The sequence below is a fragment of the Herpailurus yagouaroundi genome, unplaced genomic scaffold (assembly GCF_014898765.1).
Source record: "Herpailurus yagouaroundi ecotype Mexico unplaced genomic scaffold, PumYag 200, whole genome shotgun sequence".
Lineage (NCBI taxonomy): Eukaryota > Metazoa > Chordata > Mammalia > Carnivora > Felidae > Herpailurus > Herpailurus yagouaroundi.
Window position 1 is genome coordinate 1,683,990 of NW_024412431.1, and position 14,908 is coordinate 1,698,897.

The 14,908-nt window shown below is 50.0% G+C and overlaps 1 protein-coding gene across 3 annotated transcripts in view; it reads right to left on the reverse strand.

Moving 5' to 3' along the window:
* Positions 1–14,304, reverse strand: part of MUC16 (mucin 16, cell surface associated) — a 92,318-nt gene extending 78,014 nt beyond the window's left edge. For all 3 annotated transcript variants that reach the window (XM_040449798.1, XM_040449797.1, XM_040449799.1), the window contains exons 1-3: positions 10,411–14,304; positions 8,328–8,432; positions 4,973–5,083 (exon numbers count right to left, since the gene is read on the reverse strand). In XM_040449798.1, the coding sequence (XP_040305732.1) occupies positions 4,973–5,083; positions 8,328–8,432; positions 10,411–14,161 (3,967 nt within the window). In that variant the 5' untranslated portion in view covers positions 14,162–14,304. The remainder of the gene's footprint in view (positions 1–4,972; positions 5,084–8,327; positions 8,433–10,410) is intronic.
* Positions 14,305–14,908: the final 604 nt, after the last annotated feature.

Below are 14,908 nucleotides of genomic sequence, written 5' to 3' on the forward strand. Positions count from 1 at the left end.
AGTGGGCTTCCCATGCAGTACTGAGGGTCCCCATGTGGGTCACTGCTGTGGTTTTGGGAGGGTGAATAGCTTCTGTAGTGGTAGAGACTTCAGATGGGGCCCATACATCGACTGAGGTCTGACTCAGACCTGAGGGTGAACTGTTCACACCTTCCGAGCTCGTACCCCATGTGATGTGGGTCCTCGGCAGGCCAGTGGCGAGAGGTGAGGTGACAGAGTCAGAAGGATAAGAACTACTGTCTGGAGGTGTGGGGGACACTGCAGAAGTCAAGGACATAACTTGTAAAGATGGCACCAGGGAAGATGGAGAGCTGATGTCCTGCTCAGAGGAAGGGCTGGCGGGTGACTCATCTTCAGAACCTCTGTCCCCGCTAGCGGTCATCTCTGGGCGTGGAGAACTCTGAGTCATGGCTGAGTGTGTCTGTGCCCCTGATGCTGTGGCTGATGTATCCCAGACTAGTGTGTCTTGGGGTATAGCCTCTAAGGGAATGTTTATAGTGTCCATGGTGATAGGTTCAGATTCTGTCATGACGGGGGAAAGAGAGAGCCTGGTGTTGATTTCTGTGGGGAAGTCTGGTGACATCGTGAGCTGAACAGGGCCCGGGGTGGATGCCCTGCTAAAGAACATGATGTCTGTCCTGGTGGCCTCAGTATTAGTACCTGTGGACACCTTGGAAGGGACAGTGATTTCCTCTGTGGCTGAGCTGGTGTGCCGGAACATGTTGGTTTCCCATGGGTCTGGGGCCAGGGACATCTTTGATGGTGTCTCAGTCTCCATGGTTCCAGAGAGGCCCGACCCTTTTGTGGAAGCCATGGCATCCCCACCAATGGAGGAGGTCTTGACATGAGATGTGCCTCTGTCTGGCTGTAAGCCCGCTGGGGTCACGGGGTTAGATTCCCATGCAGAACTGAGGGTCCCTACATAGGTCACTGCTGTGTTTTGAGGAAGGTGAGTGGCCTCTGTATCAGTAGAGTCTTCAGACGAGGCCTGAATCTCTACTGAGGTTTTACTCAGACCTGAGGGTAAACTGATCACACCTTCCAAGCTTGTGTTCCAAGTGCTGTGGGTCCTCAGCAGGCCATGGGTGAGAGGTGACGTGACAGGTACAAGAGAAGGAGGATTACTGGTTGGCAGTGTGGGGGACACTGTAGAGGATGAGGTCATGGAAGATAAAGGCACCAGGGAAGATGGAGAGCTGATGTCCTGCTCAGAGGAAGGGCTTGGGTGTGACACATCCTCTGAATGTCTGTCCATGCTAGTGGTCGTCTCTGAGTGTCTAGAACCCTGAGTCGCAGCCGAGTGCATCTCTGCCCTTGATGCTATGGCTGAGGTACCCAAGGCTAGCGTGTCCTCAGATGTAGTCCTAGTAGTACCATCCTGTTCACTCATGGTTAGTTTTTCACCATTTGTCACAACTTTCATTATATGGTCCCTAGTGGTATCTGATGACCTCATGGACTGAGGAAGTGTTGGGGTAGATATTTTGTCATTGGTGTATTTCTCTGTTCTTCTCTCTTCATTTGTAGGAGTGTAACTTAGCGAAGGAGCTATACCTGTTTCCGTTGTAAAGAATGGTATGTATGAGGTAGTTGGTTTGACTGTGTTCATTACATTGAATTTTTGAGTTGTGTCCCCTTGAGGAGTGGAGGTAGTGGTTGTGGCTGGTGACACAGGTTTCCCAGTAGTCCAGTCATGTGTGGGCAGAGAATCAGGCAGTGAAACGGATAGGAGGATATTGGGGTCAGTCTTTGTATGTGGATGGTCAGTGAAAGCCATTGAACCAGGCAGAACTTCCATATTTCTTTTACTGGTAGTCCAACTTGTGTCTAAAATGTCAGGAAGTAAGGTGTTCATCTTCTCGATACCAGAAGTTGAAATGGGCATAGATGCAGTTGTGTCTGAAGGAGTCAATGTTCTCATATTTGTGGACCTCATATCTTCAGCTGAAGCACGAGAAGATGGACTGGCTGGGCTGGTTCCAGTAACAGTCATAATGCCATGGGGAGTAGATAAAGAGCCTGATTCTGTGCTTGATGCTAAGGATGAAGTTGTGCCCATTGCAGAAGTTGTTTTGGGAGAACCTGTGACTTTCAAAATTGAAGTTATGTCTTTCATAGCCGAGGAGCCTGATGTTGGGGCAGAAGCAGTTGTGGATGACCAGGTGGAAGGATGCTCCATGGCAGATGTGCTGGTCTCTGTAGCCAGGGTGCTGTCCATGGTGCTCTCTCTCCTCTCTGGGTTGGACATGGTAGTCAGGACTGAGTTGGTTCCCATAGTGGTGATAGTGGTGATGACACGTGGAGGGGGGGCTGTGGTCGTACTCATCATGCTCGCTTCTGCAGGAAATGAGGTCTGTGACAGTTGCTCAGTCATAGAGGCAGCCTTACTAGTCGTTACACTTGTGACGGCCACCAGCATCTTAGACTCCATTGAAGGAAATACACCAGATGGTGAAGAGTTCATTTTTCCTCCTGAAGCATCATTGGTGGGGCTGGTGATGGCTTGGCTTTTAAAGGTCAGAGTTGCCGATGTGATTTGTTCTCTGGAGGTGAGATGCCATGTGTCTGTGGCTTCTAGAGATGCACCATGAATCAGATCACTCCCAGTTGTCTTGTCTGACCGTGTGATAGCAGATGAATAAGCCGCACCCACAGATACACTTGTTTGTTGTTCAGCTGTTCCAGTAGCCACTGCTGAGGAGGAAAGTGTCCTCCCTGTAGAACTGACTTTGGGCAAACCAGTGACATGTGACTGGACAGCTGTGTCTGTGACAGTCCATGGAGAGGTCCCTGGTGCTTGGGTGCTGACTGTGGCCCTGGACTTCCTCTCCGGGCTAGTCATTATAGTTGAAACTGACCTTGCTCCCCTGGGGCTGGAGGTGATGATCACCAAGGTGAGAGCCCCACCCTTGCTTGTTAGTTCTGTCGGATATGATGTCACAGAAGGGACCCCAGGTGGAGATGCCATTTCAGTGGTCTCCAGTCCAGTGATGGACTCAGAATTGGGCCCCACCAAAGGGGAAGTAGCAGATATAGAGGAACCAGTTGTGTCTTTTGCCATACTGGTGAGGCTGATAGCGGCTGAGTCTTCTGACCTGTCAGAAGTCCAAGGTCCTGTTGGAGGAATGTGGGTTGTGAGGGTGGTGGTAGCTGTGTCTGGCTTCACAGGGGAGGCACTCGACATTGGGTCACTCCCAGGTATCTGCTTTGGCCATGGGCCAGATGAATAAGCCTTCCCCACAGATCCACCTGTCTGTCGTTCAACTGCCATTGCCTTTGTACTGAAGGCCGTGGAAGGAATGACCACGGTGCTGACCCACGGCATGGTTTTAAGTTCAGATTTATCTGCCATTGAGCCTGTGGCTACCTTGGAGATAACTAAACTTGTTGCAGAGTCTTGAAGACCAGTGGAAGATGTGCTCAAGGGGAAATGAGTGTCCACTGCCGTCCCCTCGGTGGAGCCAAACCGTGTGGACAAGTCCATTTCAGTTGTCTTTGAAGTCAAGCCTGAGCTGACTTGCTGAACCTTCCCTGTGGCACCTACAGAAGTTGATTCTGGGTGGAAAGAGGACATTGTTCCTCTTGACTGGCTTGTCCCTTCTGGTGTCCCAGAATAAGTACTAGCCCAGGCCTCAGCCGGATGTGTGGAGTGTGAGATGTTATTTGTAACTACTGCCATTTCTGTGGATGATTCTGCTGTCATCGTGTTTCCTGTGGGCAAGGGAAGGAGTTTGGTGCTGACACTCCCTGTGTTCGGGGACTGAAGGGTGGCCAGTCCCACTGTGGTATCCACAGGGGCAGTCTCTTTTGGAGTCTTCCTAAGAGAAGTCCCCACAGTGATCCTGGTCTTGTGGCTGCTGCTGGGCTCCTTGGAGCTTGGATTTAGGATATCTTCAGATGTTCCTGGGCTTCTTGTGGGCAGGCCTGTGACTGAAACAGCTCTTCAGTTAGGAAGTTTGCAAGGAGGTAAAAATGGGGCTCTTCTGATTTTGATTCTCCTTCCTCTCTCCTTACAAATCTGCACATAATATGTTCCTCCAGATGGCAGGAATCATACTGTCCAACCCTGTGCCCAATGTTGGGTACATGAGCTTGGTCTACTGGCTCTCAGAGCTCCCTCTGGCATCTTGGGTTTTTTATATCAGTGTGGCCTCCATGCAGACCTATATACCACATCTCATGTCTTAGTGGAGGGTAAAGATTCTACACAGGAATAGAGAAAAACTCTCCCAACTTTTGGTGGAGAAAAACTCTCCCTCTCCATTTTTCCACCTTGGTCCAGCCTTCTCAATCAATCTCTTTTAGTCTAATATCTGTCTTTATCCCCTAGACCTCAAAACTGATTCTAATGAAAATTTCTGTGGCTTGGTTTTTAACAGGTTAAGGGAAGAGGTGGATTAAGGCACCTTACTTCCTGTATATTTTCTTATTCTTTCACCTCTAATTAGGTGAAATGAAGAACCGCTCCACCTTCTAGCATAGAAAGACACATCAAAGTATTGCTCTCAGGAACCAGGACAGCTGTATTCATCCACCTAGCACCTTAAATGGACACCTCCTCTCACCTGCAGAACACTGTAACAGTGGACAGCATTATAATCATTTTGTAATTATGAATTGTCCCGTAGAATAAACCAATGGCATCTCAGGTCTACCTTTCCCTGTTCTTGGCAATCCCTGACCTTAGTGATGGTATCTGAATTAGGAAGGCCCTTCACAATTGGTCAGCTGTTTTGTAGAGACATTATATCTGTTCCTAAAGCTGAAATGATTGGCTCTTGAACATATAAATTACTAAGGAGAAGCAAGTCATATTAGAAGTCAATAAATCTCCACTTAAAATGTTACCAATAGCCTCTGGGTACAACAGCAGAAAGTTTTGATTATGTACCAGAACCTGGGACTGAGGAAATCAATTATTTTAGTCCAGAGACCAATCTTAAGCATAATGTACACAGAGGATCGTACATACCCAGTCTGCCTGCAGTCACCAGAGACATGGGGTCACCCGTTGACCACGTGGTGCCTCCATACGCCCCCTCACTCAGCTCCCCAGTGGTGGTTGCCACAGGCTCCTGAGGACCTGAAGGAAAAGAGGATTGACACGTCAGCCTAGCTTTCCTTCAAGATGGGAACACACAAGAAATGCTCTCACTAGGCACTGACTCAGCATGTCCTCATCTGTCTCTGAGAAGGCACATGGTGAGGACTGACTCTCTTGGCACGAAATCAAACTGATAAGGTGTCTTACATCATAATTATAGAAGAGTTTCCTGTTGATGGTGGGACTGCTGAATTGACTGGCCTCAAGCAAAAGCATTTGGCAGTAGTCTGTCTCTAGCACCTATGTGAATTCACCATTGGTTGATTTTTCTCTCCCATGTTTTAGACTCTCCATAAGTAAAATAAGGATTATATCATGAATTATTATATCAGATTAGCAAACATATGCAAATAATATGTCTTGGTTATGCACTTTCTTATTTCCCTTTATCATTCTTTTATAACTATCATCATGCAGACTTCACATCTGGGGAGGGTAAAGGTAGGTTCAGACTGGAAGGAACTGAATTTGGACTCAAGGATGCTAAAAGCGTCACGAGTTACATAGAGAAAGTAGAATGATCCTACTAGATATGTGTAACCAGATGGACATTCTCAGCAGGAATCCTCTCTTTACCTTTTTGAATAGTATCCACCAAATCTCAGAATGCCCAGTGCAAGAGAAGTCAGGAACTAGGTTCTTACTTGTAAATGGGATACAGGTATTAACACATGGAACTGAGCTGGGCTGTACATCAGAGGAGCTCTCCTCAGTGGCTAGAGTCACAACTACACCATATGTGGTGGCCTTTGGTGGCCTGGCCACAGAGATCACCTTAAGGGTCCTATATTCTCCCACAGTAATGCTCAGGCACCAAGGATATTCTGGGGAGCCAGTGCCTGGGAAAACTGTGGTTTTCTGGAATTGAATGTTGGTGAATAATGTAGACAGTGTCAGTCCAGAGGCAAGTGAAGGAGAATTAGGGGTTCTGGATTTTTCTGCCTTGGAAGAAACATAAGAAGCTGAAGTTGAGCTTAGAATAAGTACCAGAGGGGACAGGGATTTGGTCTTTTCTCCAAATCCTCCAAGACCTCCAAAAAAGAAGGTCTTGTCTATGATGGAGCCTCTAGCCCTCTGCTCATAGGAGTAGTCATCTCTGAGAGTGAAAAACTGTCTCAGCAGAGGGGTTCCTTCCCAGGAGGCTGTGGTCGTGGTGTCCAGAGTAAGAGTGCTCTTTGCCGCAGTCCTAGACGGGCTTGTTGGTGTGTTGAAGGTCATGTGTAAAGAATCAGCCATGTGAGGCAAGACAACGGTTGATGTTGGTTCTTCTGGGGATGCCAGTGTCACCTACTGACTGAGTAAAGCCTGGGATAGGTACAGTTTACTGGGAAGCAAACTCAAGTCCCAGTGATTTCAGTAGTAGCATCCCTGAACACTTGGGAGAAGATCATGCTTTTGTGTCTGTGGCTGTGCTAGAATCCTGAGAAATACCAGTGTCCCTCAGTCCAAGAGTCTGTGAGGAACCAGATTCTTCCCCAGTCCTTGCAGTTTTAGGAAGAATGGAGGCTGAAGTATAAAGGTTGGTTGCCTCTGGAATGAAGGCTGTAACCATTGGTGGCATGACATTGTGTGATTCTGAGTGGGTAGGAACAGGAGAACATGACCAGCCTCAGAACTGGTTGCCCAGACAGAGTCTACCAGTAAAACTGTAAAAGGATGAATTCCCTCTGTGTCTGTAGTGGTCTCAGAAGCAGCCAGTGTCTCCACTGAGGTACTGATCCAACTTGGAGAACTCCTCTAAATTTCTGTGCTCACACCCACCGGCAATCTGGTTTTCACTAGACCCGGTGAGTGACCCCGTCATCTCAGTGGTGTCTCACTTCAGAAAATGGTTTACACTGTCATCTCTAGTGTAGGAAGACTTCAAGTTCTGTCCCTTGGAACTTGTACTCAGAGTCAGATTTCCTTCAGGAGGGGTCACTGCTACTGGGTACTTATGCCCTGACATTGTGAATGCTGTAGGAAGAGTTGAGGGAGGGCTCTGCTTGCCTTCCATGCTGGTAAGGACTGGTGCTGGTAAGGACATGATGGCCACTCCTGTGCTGCTGACCACCCAAAGATGCTTGACCTTACCCGTCCTGGACCCTGAAGAGAAGGCTTATACTGAGATGGATGGGCTGGTTTTGGGCTCCAGAATGAGTTCCTGAGAACTTGTGTCTCTATGAGAAGTTGACCTGGTAATAGTTGCAGATGATGGATATGCACTAGTTGTCAAGATCAAGGTATATACAGGGCCAGGCAGAGAAAGGGACCATTTACATCAGGCTGTGTGCTTGGCTTCTCAGAAGAAGCAATGGAAATGTATAGAGTTGTCAGTTCAGGGCTTTCAGCAGTCTGACTCATTCCTAAAGTCTCAGCAAACATAGTGGTCATCTGCTGGCCACAAGGAGAAGCTGTGACATGATACAGTGTAGTTGTCGCCCCAAGCCCTCCATTGCTAAAACGTGTATTCATGATTTTAGGAAGTATTAGTGATTATGGTAAGGTTTCTATGATTATTAGATTGATCTCTTTGAGTTTGCTTGGAGAGAACATTTAACAAATCCTGTTTCTGGCCAATGGGGGAGAGTCTGTCCTTCCTTTTCTATATCTACTGCTCCTTCCCCATATCTGACCCTTATTTACCAAGTGCTGTGGTCCCTGCTTCCCACCTGAAGCCCTGGATTACTGGATATTATCTCTAAAGATTTAGGGCATAATTTAATATGTATATTATCTTATTATTTCTTATTTTGGAAACTCCTATTTGGCCTTTAAAGAGAATCTAAGGGCAGGGAAGATTAGATTATAAAATGATAGGTCAGTCTCTAAACCTCTATCGCTTCTACCTGACAAGAGAGAACCATTTCCTTTTCAGGAAAACCTCCAGGACACAGAGTTGACTTGCTCATGGTATCACATCCTCCAAGATGGTGGCTTTTTCTCATGTAGGGCTCATTCCAGGAACTGTCAACCACCCCTGACCAATCCTTATCATGCTAGCTCTGGACCTCTTTCGATAAGAGCCATCTACTAATGAAAACGTCCTGAACATTGAATGGTCTCTTGTGTCCTTGGAGATATTTAAGTCCCATATTGGAGAAATAGGGCCAAGAGATCTACATTTTTTAGGAGAAATCCAGGTGGTACCAACATCTCAGGCTAGTTCTAGCAGAAACACAACTTACCAGAGAATAGAAAACATGGTTCCTAGAGAGACAAAGTTTAGCAGCAGCTGTCATACCTGCAGAATCAACCACTGTCACAGGTGTTGAAGGGTCACTGTTCAGCCATGAGGAACTTTCATATGTGGGGAAGTGAGTAACGGACACCACAGTCCCATCAGTGCCTGTAGGAGAGACAGGTGGGTTGGATGGATACTGGTCAGTTTAGAGGGAAAGCACCTGAGAAAAACTAATATGTGCCCAGTTTAGAAACAAAGACATTTATTTATAAGGAAATGTTATTCAAAGGCTAGAGACAGGAGAACACAGATTTGGGGGACTGGAACACCAGCTCTGCGTGAGAATTGTGCCGTGAACAAGCACGATGAAATAAGATATTAATGGGCAATAATTGAGCCTCTTCTCTCTCTAGTCCCAGAATCAACAGAATCCACATAAAGTCTGGGATCACGGACATCACGTCAAAGTGCTGGTCTAGTCCATAAAAAATGGGCTTGTCAAAGAGTGAGGCAGGTGTCTGTCCAGGTGACTTTAAGTCAGATATCCTAATAGGACATAGAGGAGGGCATATGCCAGATAGTGTCAGGAAAGGCTGTCAGATTCCTGATAGGAACCTGCTTGTTTTATAACCAGTGATGACCAAGGCGATGTGATCAGTCATCTCAGGGAGACAAGACAGACACAGAAGCCACATACTTCTATTCCCACTAGTCTTTTTAAAAAAAAATTTTTTTTAATGTTTATTTACTTTTGAGACAGAGAGAGACAGAGCATGAACGGGGGAGGGTCAGAGAGAGAGGGAGACACAGAATCTGAAGTAGGCTCCAGGCTCCAAGCTGTCAGCACAGAGCCTGACGCGGGGCTCAAACTCACAGACTGTGAGATCATGACCTGAGCCGAAGTCAGACGCTTAACCGACTGAGCCACCCAGGCGCCCTCCCACTAGTCTTATTGAGATGGACCATCAATCGGAGATACCTAGGGAAGCTTAGTCATGATGGGCTGATTCTTATCTGGGTGAGAACAGGTGACCTCAAGAAGAAGTTTCAAAATCTAAACATAAGAATTTAGTATTCTACCATATTATGTAGCAATTCCATTACTAGGTATTTTTCCCCAAAGAATCAAAAGGACTCAAATAGATATTTGTACGCTAATGTTCACAGCAGCCTGATTCACAATGAGCAAAACATGGAGATAGCCCAAATGTCCATCTATGTATGAATAAGCAAAAGGCGCTATATATCTACAATGAACTATTATTCAGCCTTAAAAAGGAAAGAGGGGCGCCTGGGTGGCTCAGTTGGTTAAGCGGCCAACTTCGGCTCAGGTCATGATCTCACAGTTCATGAGTTTAGGGCCCACACTGGGCTCTGGGCTGACAGTTCAGAGCCTGGAGTCTGCTTCAGATTCTGTGTCTCCTTCTCTCTCTGCCCCTCCCCTGCTCATGCTCTGTCTCTCTCTCCCTTAAAAAAAAAAAAAAAATAATAAACATTAAAAAAAGGAAAGAAATTGTGATACAAGCTACAACATGGATGACCCTTGAAAACATTATGCTAAGTGAAATAAGCCAGACACAAAAGGACAAATATTACATGATTCCACTTATATAAGGTACCTAGAATAGTCAGATTCACAGAGACAGAAGTAGAATGGTGATTTCAGATGCTAGAAGAAGGGGAAAAAGAGGAGTTAGTGTTTAATGGGAACAAAGTGTCTGTTGGGGAAGATAAAGTTCTGGAGATGGATGACGGGGATGCGTACACAACAGTGTGAATGTGCTTAATGCCACTGAACTGTATATTACCTCAATTAAAAAAAAAGGTTTTAAAAAATGTGAGATTCATCAGGAAGTCTACACTGCACACTATAGAAGGGCAACCCCATACTACCGGTAGAAAACCAGACCCAGGGGCTCTAGTGGCCCCCTAGCCAATTGGACATTTCCCTGAAGCCGGAATCCTGATGCAAGACAAGTCAAATATCCTGTTAAAAAAAGGCGAGGAGATTTCTTACCATCTTCAGTGACCAAACCAAGGAGAACAAAGCCATTTCCAAGAGGGCAGAAAGAGCAGGTCCTTACTCATGGATGGGGGCAAGCTATCCAGATCAGGAACAGATGGTCTGACCCAGAAGCCTCACCTCTGTCAGCTGGAGCCTCTGACGGTACAGAGACAGATGTCCAGGAGGGCTCTCCCTTGGCTTCAGAAGAGGTAAATGTTCCTGATGAGGTCCTGGCCAGGCCACTCTCCTCTCCCAGGCTGGTGTGCTCTGGCCCTGAGGAGGAAGGAGTCTTGGGAGAAGTTTGGCTTGTCTGTGCCTGAAAGTCAGTAAGTGCCGATGAGGAGATCCAGCTCGAGGCCGTGGGGTCTAGGCGAGAGGCCCCGGTCACTCCTCTGGAGGATGGGTCAAAAGAATCAGCACTGTGGCTGATGCCGGAGGATGAGTAAGCACAGGAGTCGATTTCCCTTCCGGAAGATGAGCTGGCCTGTGACAGGAGTGGACTCGTCCCTGCGCCCTCCCCGGTGCCCACGGAAGATGTGGCCTCTGGGGGAGATGGGGGGGAGCTTCCACCCAGCAGTACAGAGGCCAGGGAGGGAGCTGATGCCTTCTCAGTAGTTATTTCCCTAAACTTAGGGACGGATGAGGTGGAGCCCACAGTTTCCGGCATTGTGGGGGCAGAGCCCAAGGCAGTGGTCACCTCAGGGGACACAGAGGAGACTGAAGAAGAGGGTTCTGGCCCAACTCTCTCTGTGGTCACTGATGATTCTGACCAGGGGCCACGTTGCCTTCCAGGAGTGGTGGCCTCAGACAAAGCCGGGATCCCCACAGTGCTGTGTGTTAAAGGCAGAGATGAATTCCACTGGGCAGCTAAACTTGTTCTCAGATTGACTGTGGTTTTTCCACGGTCAGACGTCTGAGCGACCCCCCTGCTGGTTTCCACAGAGCTAACCATGGAAGCAAGACTCTGAACCTCTGCAGTCCGCCTTGGGGGTGAGCTCGTCTCGTCTCGAGACACGGAGCCGGCTGGTCTTGTTGCCTCTGATGTGAGTCTTCTCTTGGGTGTTGAAGTGGTCAGTGCTGCTGGGGATGTGGGCTCTGTCGATGGAGAGGTAATGGGGAGGGGCCGAGATGAGCTCTGCCCGGCTTCTGTGCTGGAGAGGCCTGGAAATCTGGAAGCAGACACATCGGTGCTGTCCCTCATCCCTGAGGCTGTGATAGCTATGGTTGTAGTATCTGAGGGTGCATGAATCAACGAGGCGGACGGACTCATGCTGAGCTGGTGGGAGGCTGTGGCTGTGGGGGGAGTTAAGTCCCCACCCGTGCCCACGGTGGTCGAATCTGTATTTTGGAGAACAGTGGTGTCTACCCCTGGATCTGCAAGTTCATGGGAAGGTACAGAAGGTGTAAATGTAGCAAATGTCTTGGATGAACTTGGACTTGAAGCATCGGGAGCATTTAAGGCCCTTTCCTCTGTTGAGCTGGTACTCAGCCACGTTACCATGGGGAGAGACGTACTGAGAGCCCGGAGCCAAGAAGTGATTGTGCTCTCGTTACTGGTGCTCAGGGTCAAGGACTCACCTGAGGCGTCAGAGGTCAGTTCCAATGTGCTGCTTCCAGAGGGAGGGGAGGCAGAGGCCACGACAGACACTGGTCCTAGGGTTGACCGTGTCCCGAAGCCAGGGGATTTTTCTGCCGGATCTGTGCCCTGGGATCCAGTGAAGCGTTCAGCTGTGTCTGTGCTGGCCCCTGCCATCCTGTCTGGGCTAGTGGGACTGGGTGTCCTTGGGATTTGAGGACTTCCAGCATCAGCAGCCGGGCTGGCGGACTCTGTTCTTGCATAAGTGTCTGTGGTTCTGAGCTCTTTCACCAAATGGGATGAAGAGACCTGAGCTGAACGTGTCACCATCGGATCCGGAGGGGGGACGTATGTGGCGGAGGCCCCGGTACCACTGGTGCCGATCTTTCCGGGAAGTGACATCACAGGTGGCGACCCAGAAGAGTAAGAGATTTCATCAGTCTCCATTTTTGCTATTGATACAGCCGTGGTGGCCTTCACCGAGGGTGAGACAAGGGGCGTGTGACTCTCTGGGCTGGTTTGCACCTCTCTGAGGAGGACGCCGGGTGAGTCTGTTGGTTCTGGGCGGGTGCCAGAGGTAGCGACGCTCTCTTCTGATGGCTCCACTGACGGGGCTGACGATGGAGTAGCCAGGGGAACAGAGACGCCCCTCCCTGTGTCCGCACTGGCTGGGGAGTTGCTAAGTGATGAGGAAGTCCTAGAAGATATGGGCATGTCCCATTTACTAGCCTCGGCTGTGCCGGCTACAGTGCTTGCGGTGACCTTCTGGGCTAAAAATGTGGTGGCCACTGGGACTGGGGCAACAGAAGCAGCAGATGAAGACGAGTTATCAGGCGAGTGAACTGCAGTTGTTTCTGGAGCCAGAGGTGGGCTGGTTTCATCCCCAGAAACTGTAAGCCCCCCAGAGGACAAATCATAGGGGGCCCCAGACAAGGGGCCAGCCAAGTGGCTTGTCCTTCGTACAGTCCTTGAGCTGGAAGCACCAGTGGACTGAGATGCACTCGTTGAGACCCAACGGCTTTCCTTGGCCAGGGAGGCATGTGTGGATGTCTCAGGTGGAGATGCGGTTCCAATGGGCAGGTGGGTTGTTCCCGACTTCCTTTCCCCACCATTTCCCTCTGTGGGCTGCATCCTGGTGGAAGGTCCGGAAGGAACGGTGGCTGGACCTCTTGGGTTGTCTGTTGAAGGCTGCCACACAGACACTCCTTCCGTGGAGCTGGTCTTTAGGGAACTGAATCCAGGAACCACGCCGGCCGCAGAAAGAGGGACAGTCGCTGACACAGTGCTTCGTGCCGGAGGCGACCTTGTTGCAAATTTGGGACTCGTCTCCGGCCAAGCATTGCTGTGAAGTACAGTGTTGGTCTGTGACATGGCAGCTGCAGGAATAAAAGCAGGGGTCCTCGTCAACCGAGAAGTTTTAGGAAGAGTGGTGTTGGCTGACTGTGCAATGGAGGTGCTGTTTGTGGTCCTGAAGGCATTCGCTATGTGGGATGAGGGGTACTCACCTGAGCGTGTAGCCCAGGAGTCCACGGCTGAGAGGGTTTGCGTGGGCACAGAGGTGAAGGCCAAGGTGGTCTTGTCTCTGGAAACAGAGGTCTCAGGTGGAGACACAGATGGATTTAAAGGTTTCTTTGAATCCTCTCCAGTAGTAAATAAAAGGGTGTTGGTCTCTTCTGAGGCAGAGGAGGGGGGTGGAGAAAATGAAGTCTTCATTCCAGACACACTGGTGATGCTGAGGGTTCCAGGGCCACCCGACGGTTCCGAAGCCGAAGTCCTGGCTGCGGGGAGGCTGGGCGGGTCTGGGGTCTCGGGGGAGGTGCTGAGGGGGAGCATGCTCCCTGCTGTCTCCTCCCCTGGGGGAGATGGACGGGCCAGGGTAGAGGTGGCACTTCTGACCCTCCCAGCACTTGCCGCTGGATTACTTGCCGTTATGGGAAACGTGACAGCTGAGTTGGGCTCCGTCCTCTCTGGGCTCCCCGGGATCCCCGTGGTCGTGGAAGAGGTAACTGTCTGCACTGAGGATGTGCTAGAGCCTGGCACTTTATCACCCAGATCTGAAGCAGGTGACAGCAGGGAAACACTGGGGGTTAGCGTGGTGTCTCCCTCAGAACCAAGCTCAGGGGAGGCAAAGTGATGTTCCGTGTTGGACCGAGGCAGTCCTGGGCTCCTTTGCTCCCCGGAATCTGGAGTCTCTCTAGATGACGTCTCGGGATAAGTAGAAGAGACCGTCTTGGAGGGCAAGCGTGTGGCTCCTGGAGTACTTGGATTACCAGCCGCCCCCACCTCGGCTGGAGTGACTGGGGCACTTCTCATGGTCTGAGTCAAACCCGTGAGTGTCTCAGATGAAGCCGTATGTTCTGTGGGGAGGTGGGCTGTGGTCCAACTCCTCCTGGTGCTGCTGTTTCCCACCCCACTGGGGACAGTCAGCTGATCAGTGGCTGGGCCGCCTGTGGCTTCTGTGAAGAGTGTGTCTGTCGAGGTTTCTTGGGGTGAAGTTCCTTTGGAGGGGCTGCTCTTTGCAGTGACTTCCGGAGTGGGGGAAGGGCTGACAGAGGTTACCACAATGCTTGAGGACCCCCCAGGATCTGTTTCTGTCCAGCGTGTGCGCTGGGATTCACTCGCGTCCTGAACGGAGCCTGCCTGGGTCTGTGACGCGGCTGTTGGGGTGCTGGAGAGGGGTGCCCTGGAGGGCTCAGAGTTCCCACCGGCAGCCGTGCTTCTGAGCTCCCTCTCTGGGTCAGATGAGGACACCGGAGCCCCACCTGTCACCCTGCTGTCAGGGCTGGAGGCTGTGGTGATAGTCAGACTGTTCTCTCTTCCAGGAGCAGAGACACTGGTCGCGGTCTCAGCTGGGGAAGTAAAAGACAGGGCACTTTTGTCCACGGTGGCCACAGCTGCGGAAACCTCACGTGATAAACTGGTAACGTGCGTGTCCTGGGTGGTTTCAGCACTATTGCCTGCTGTGTTACAGGACAGGGTAGGAGCACTGGACCCAAGGAGGCCCATGGGGCCAAGCAGGGATGCGTCAGCATTTGCCTTTCAGACGCGGGTCTAAGATGT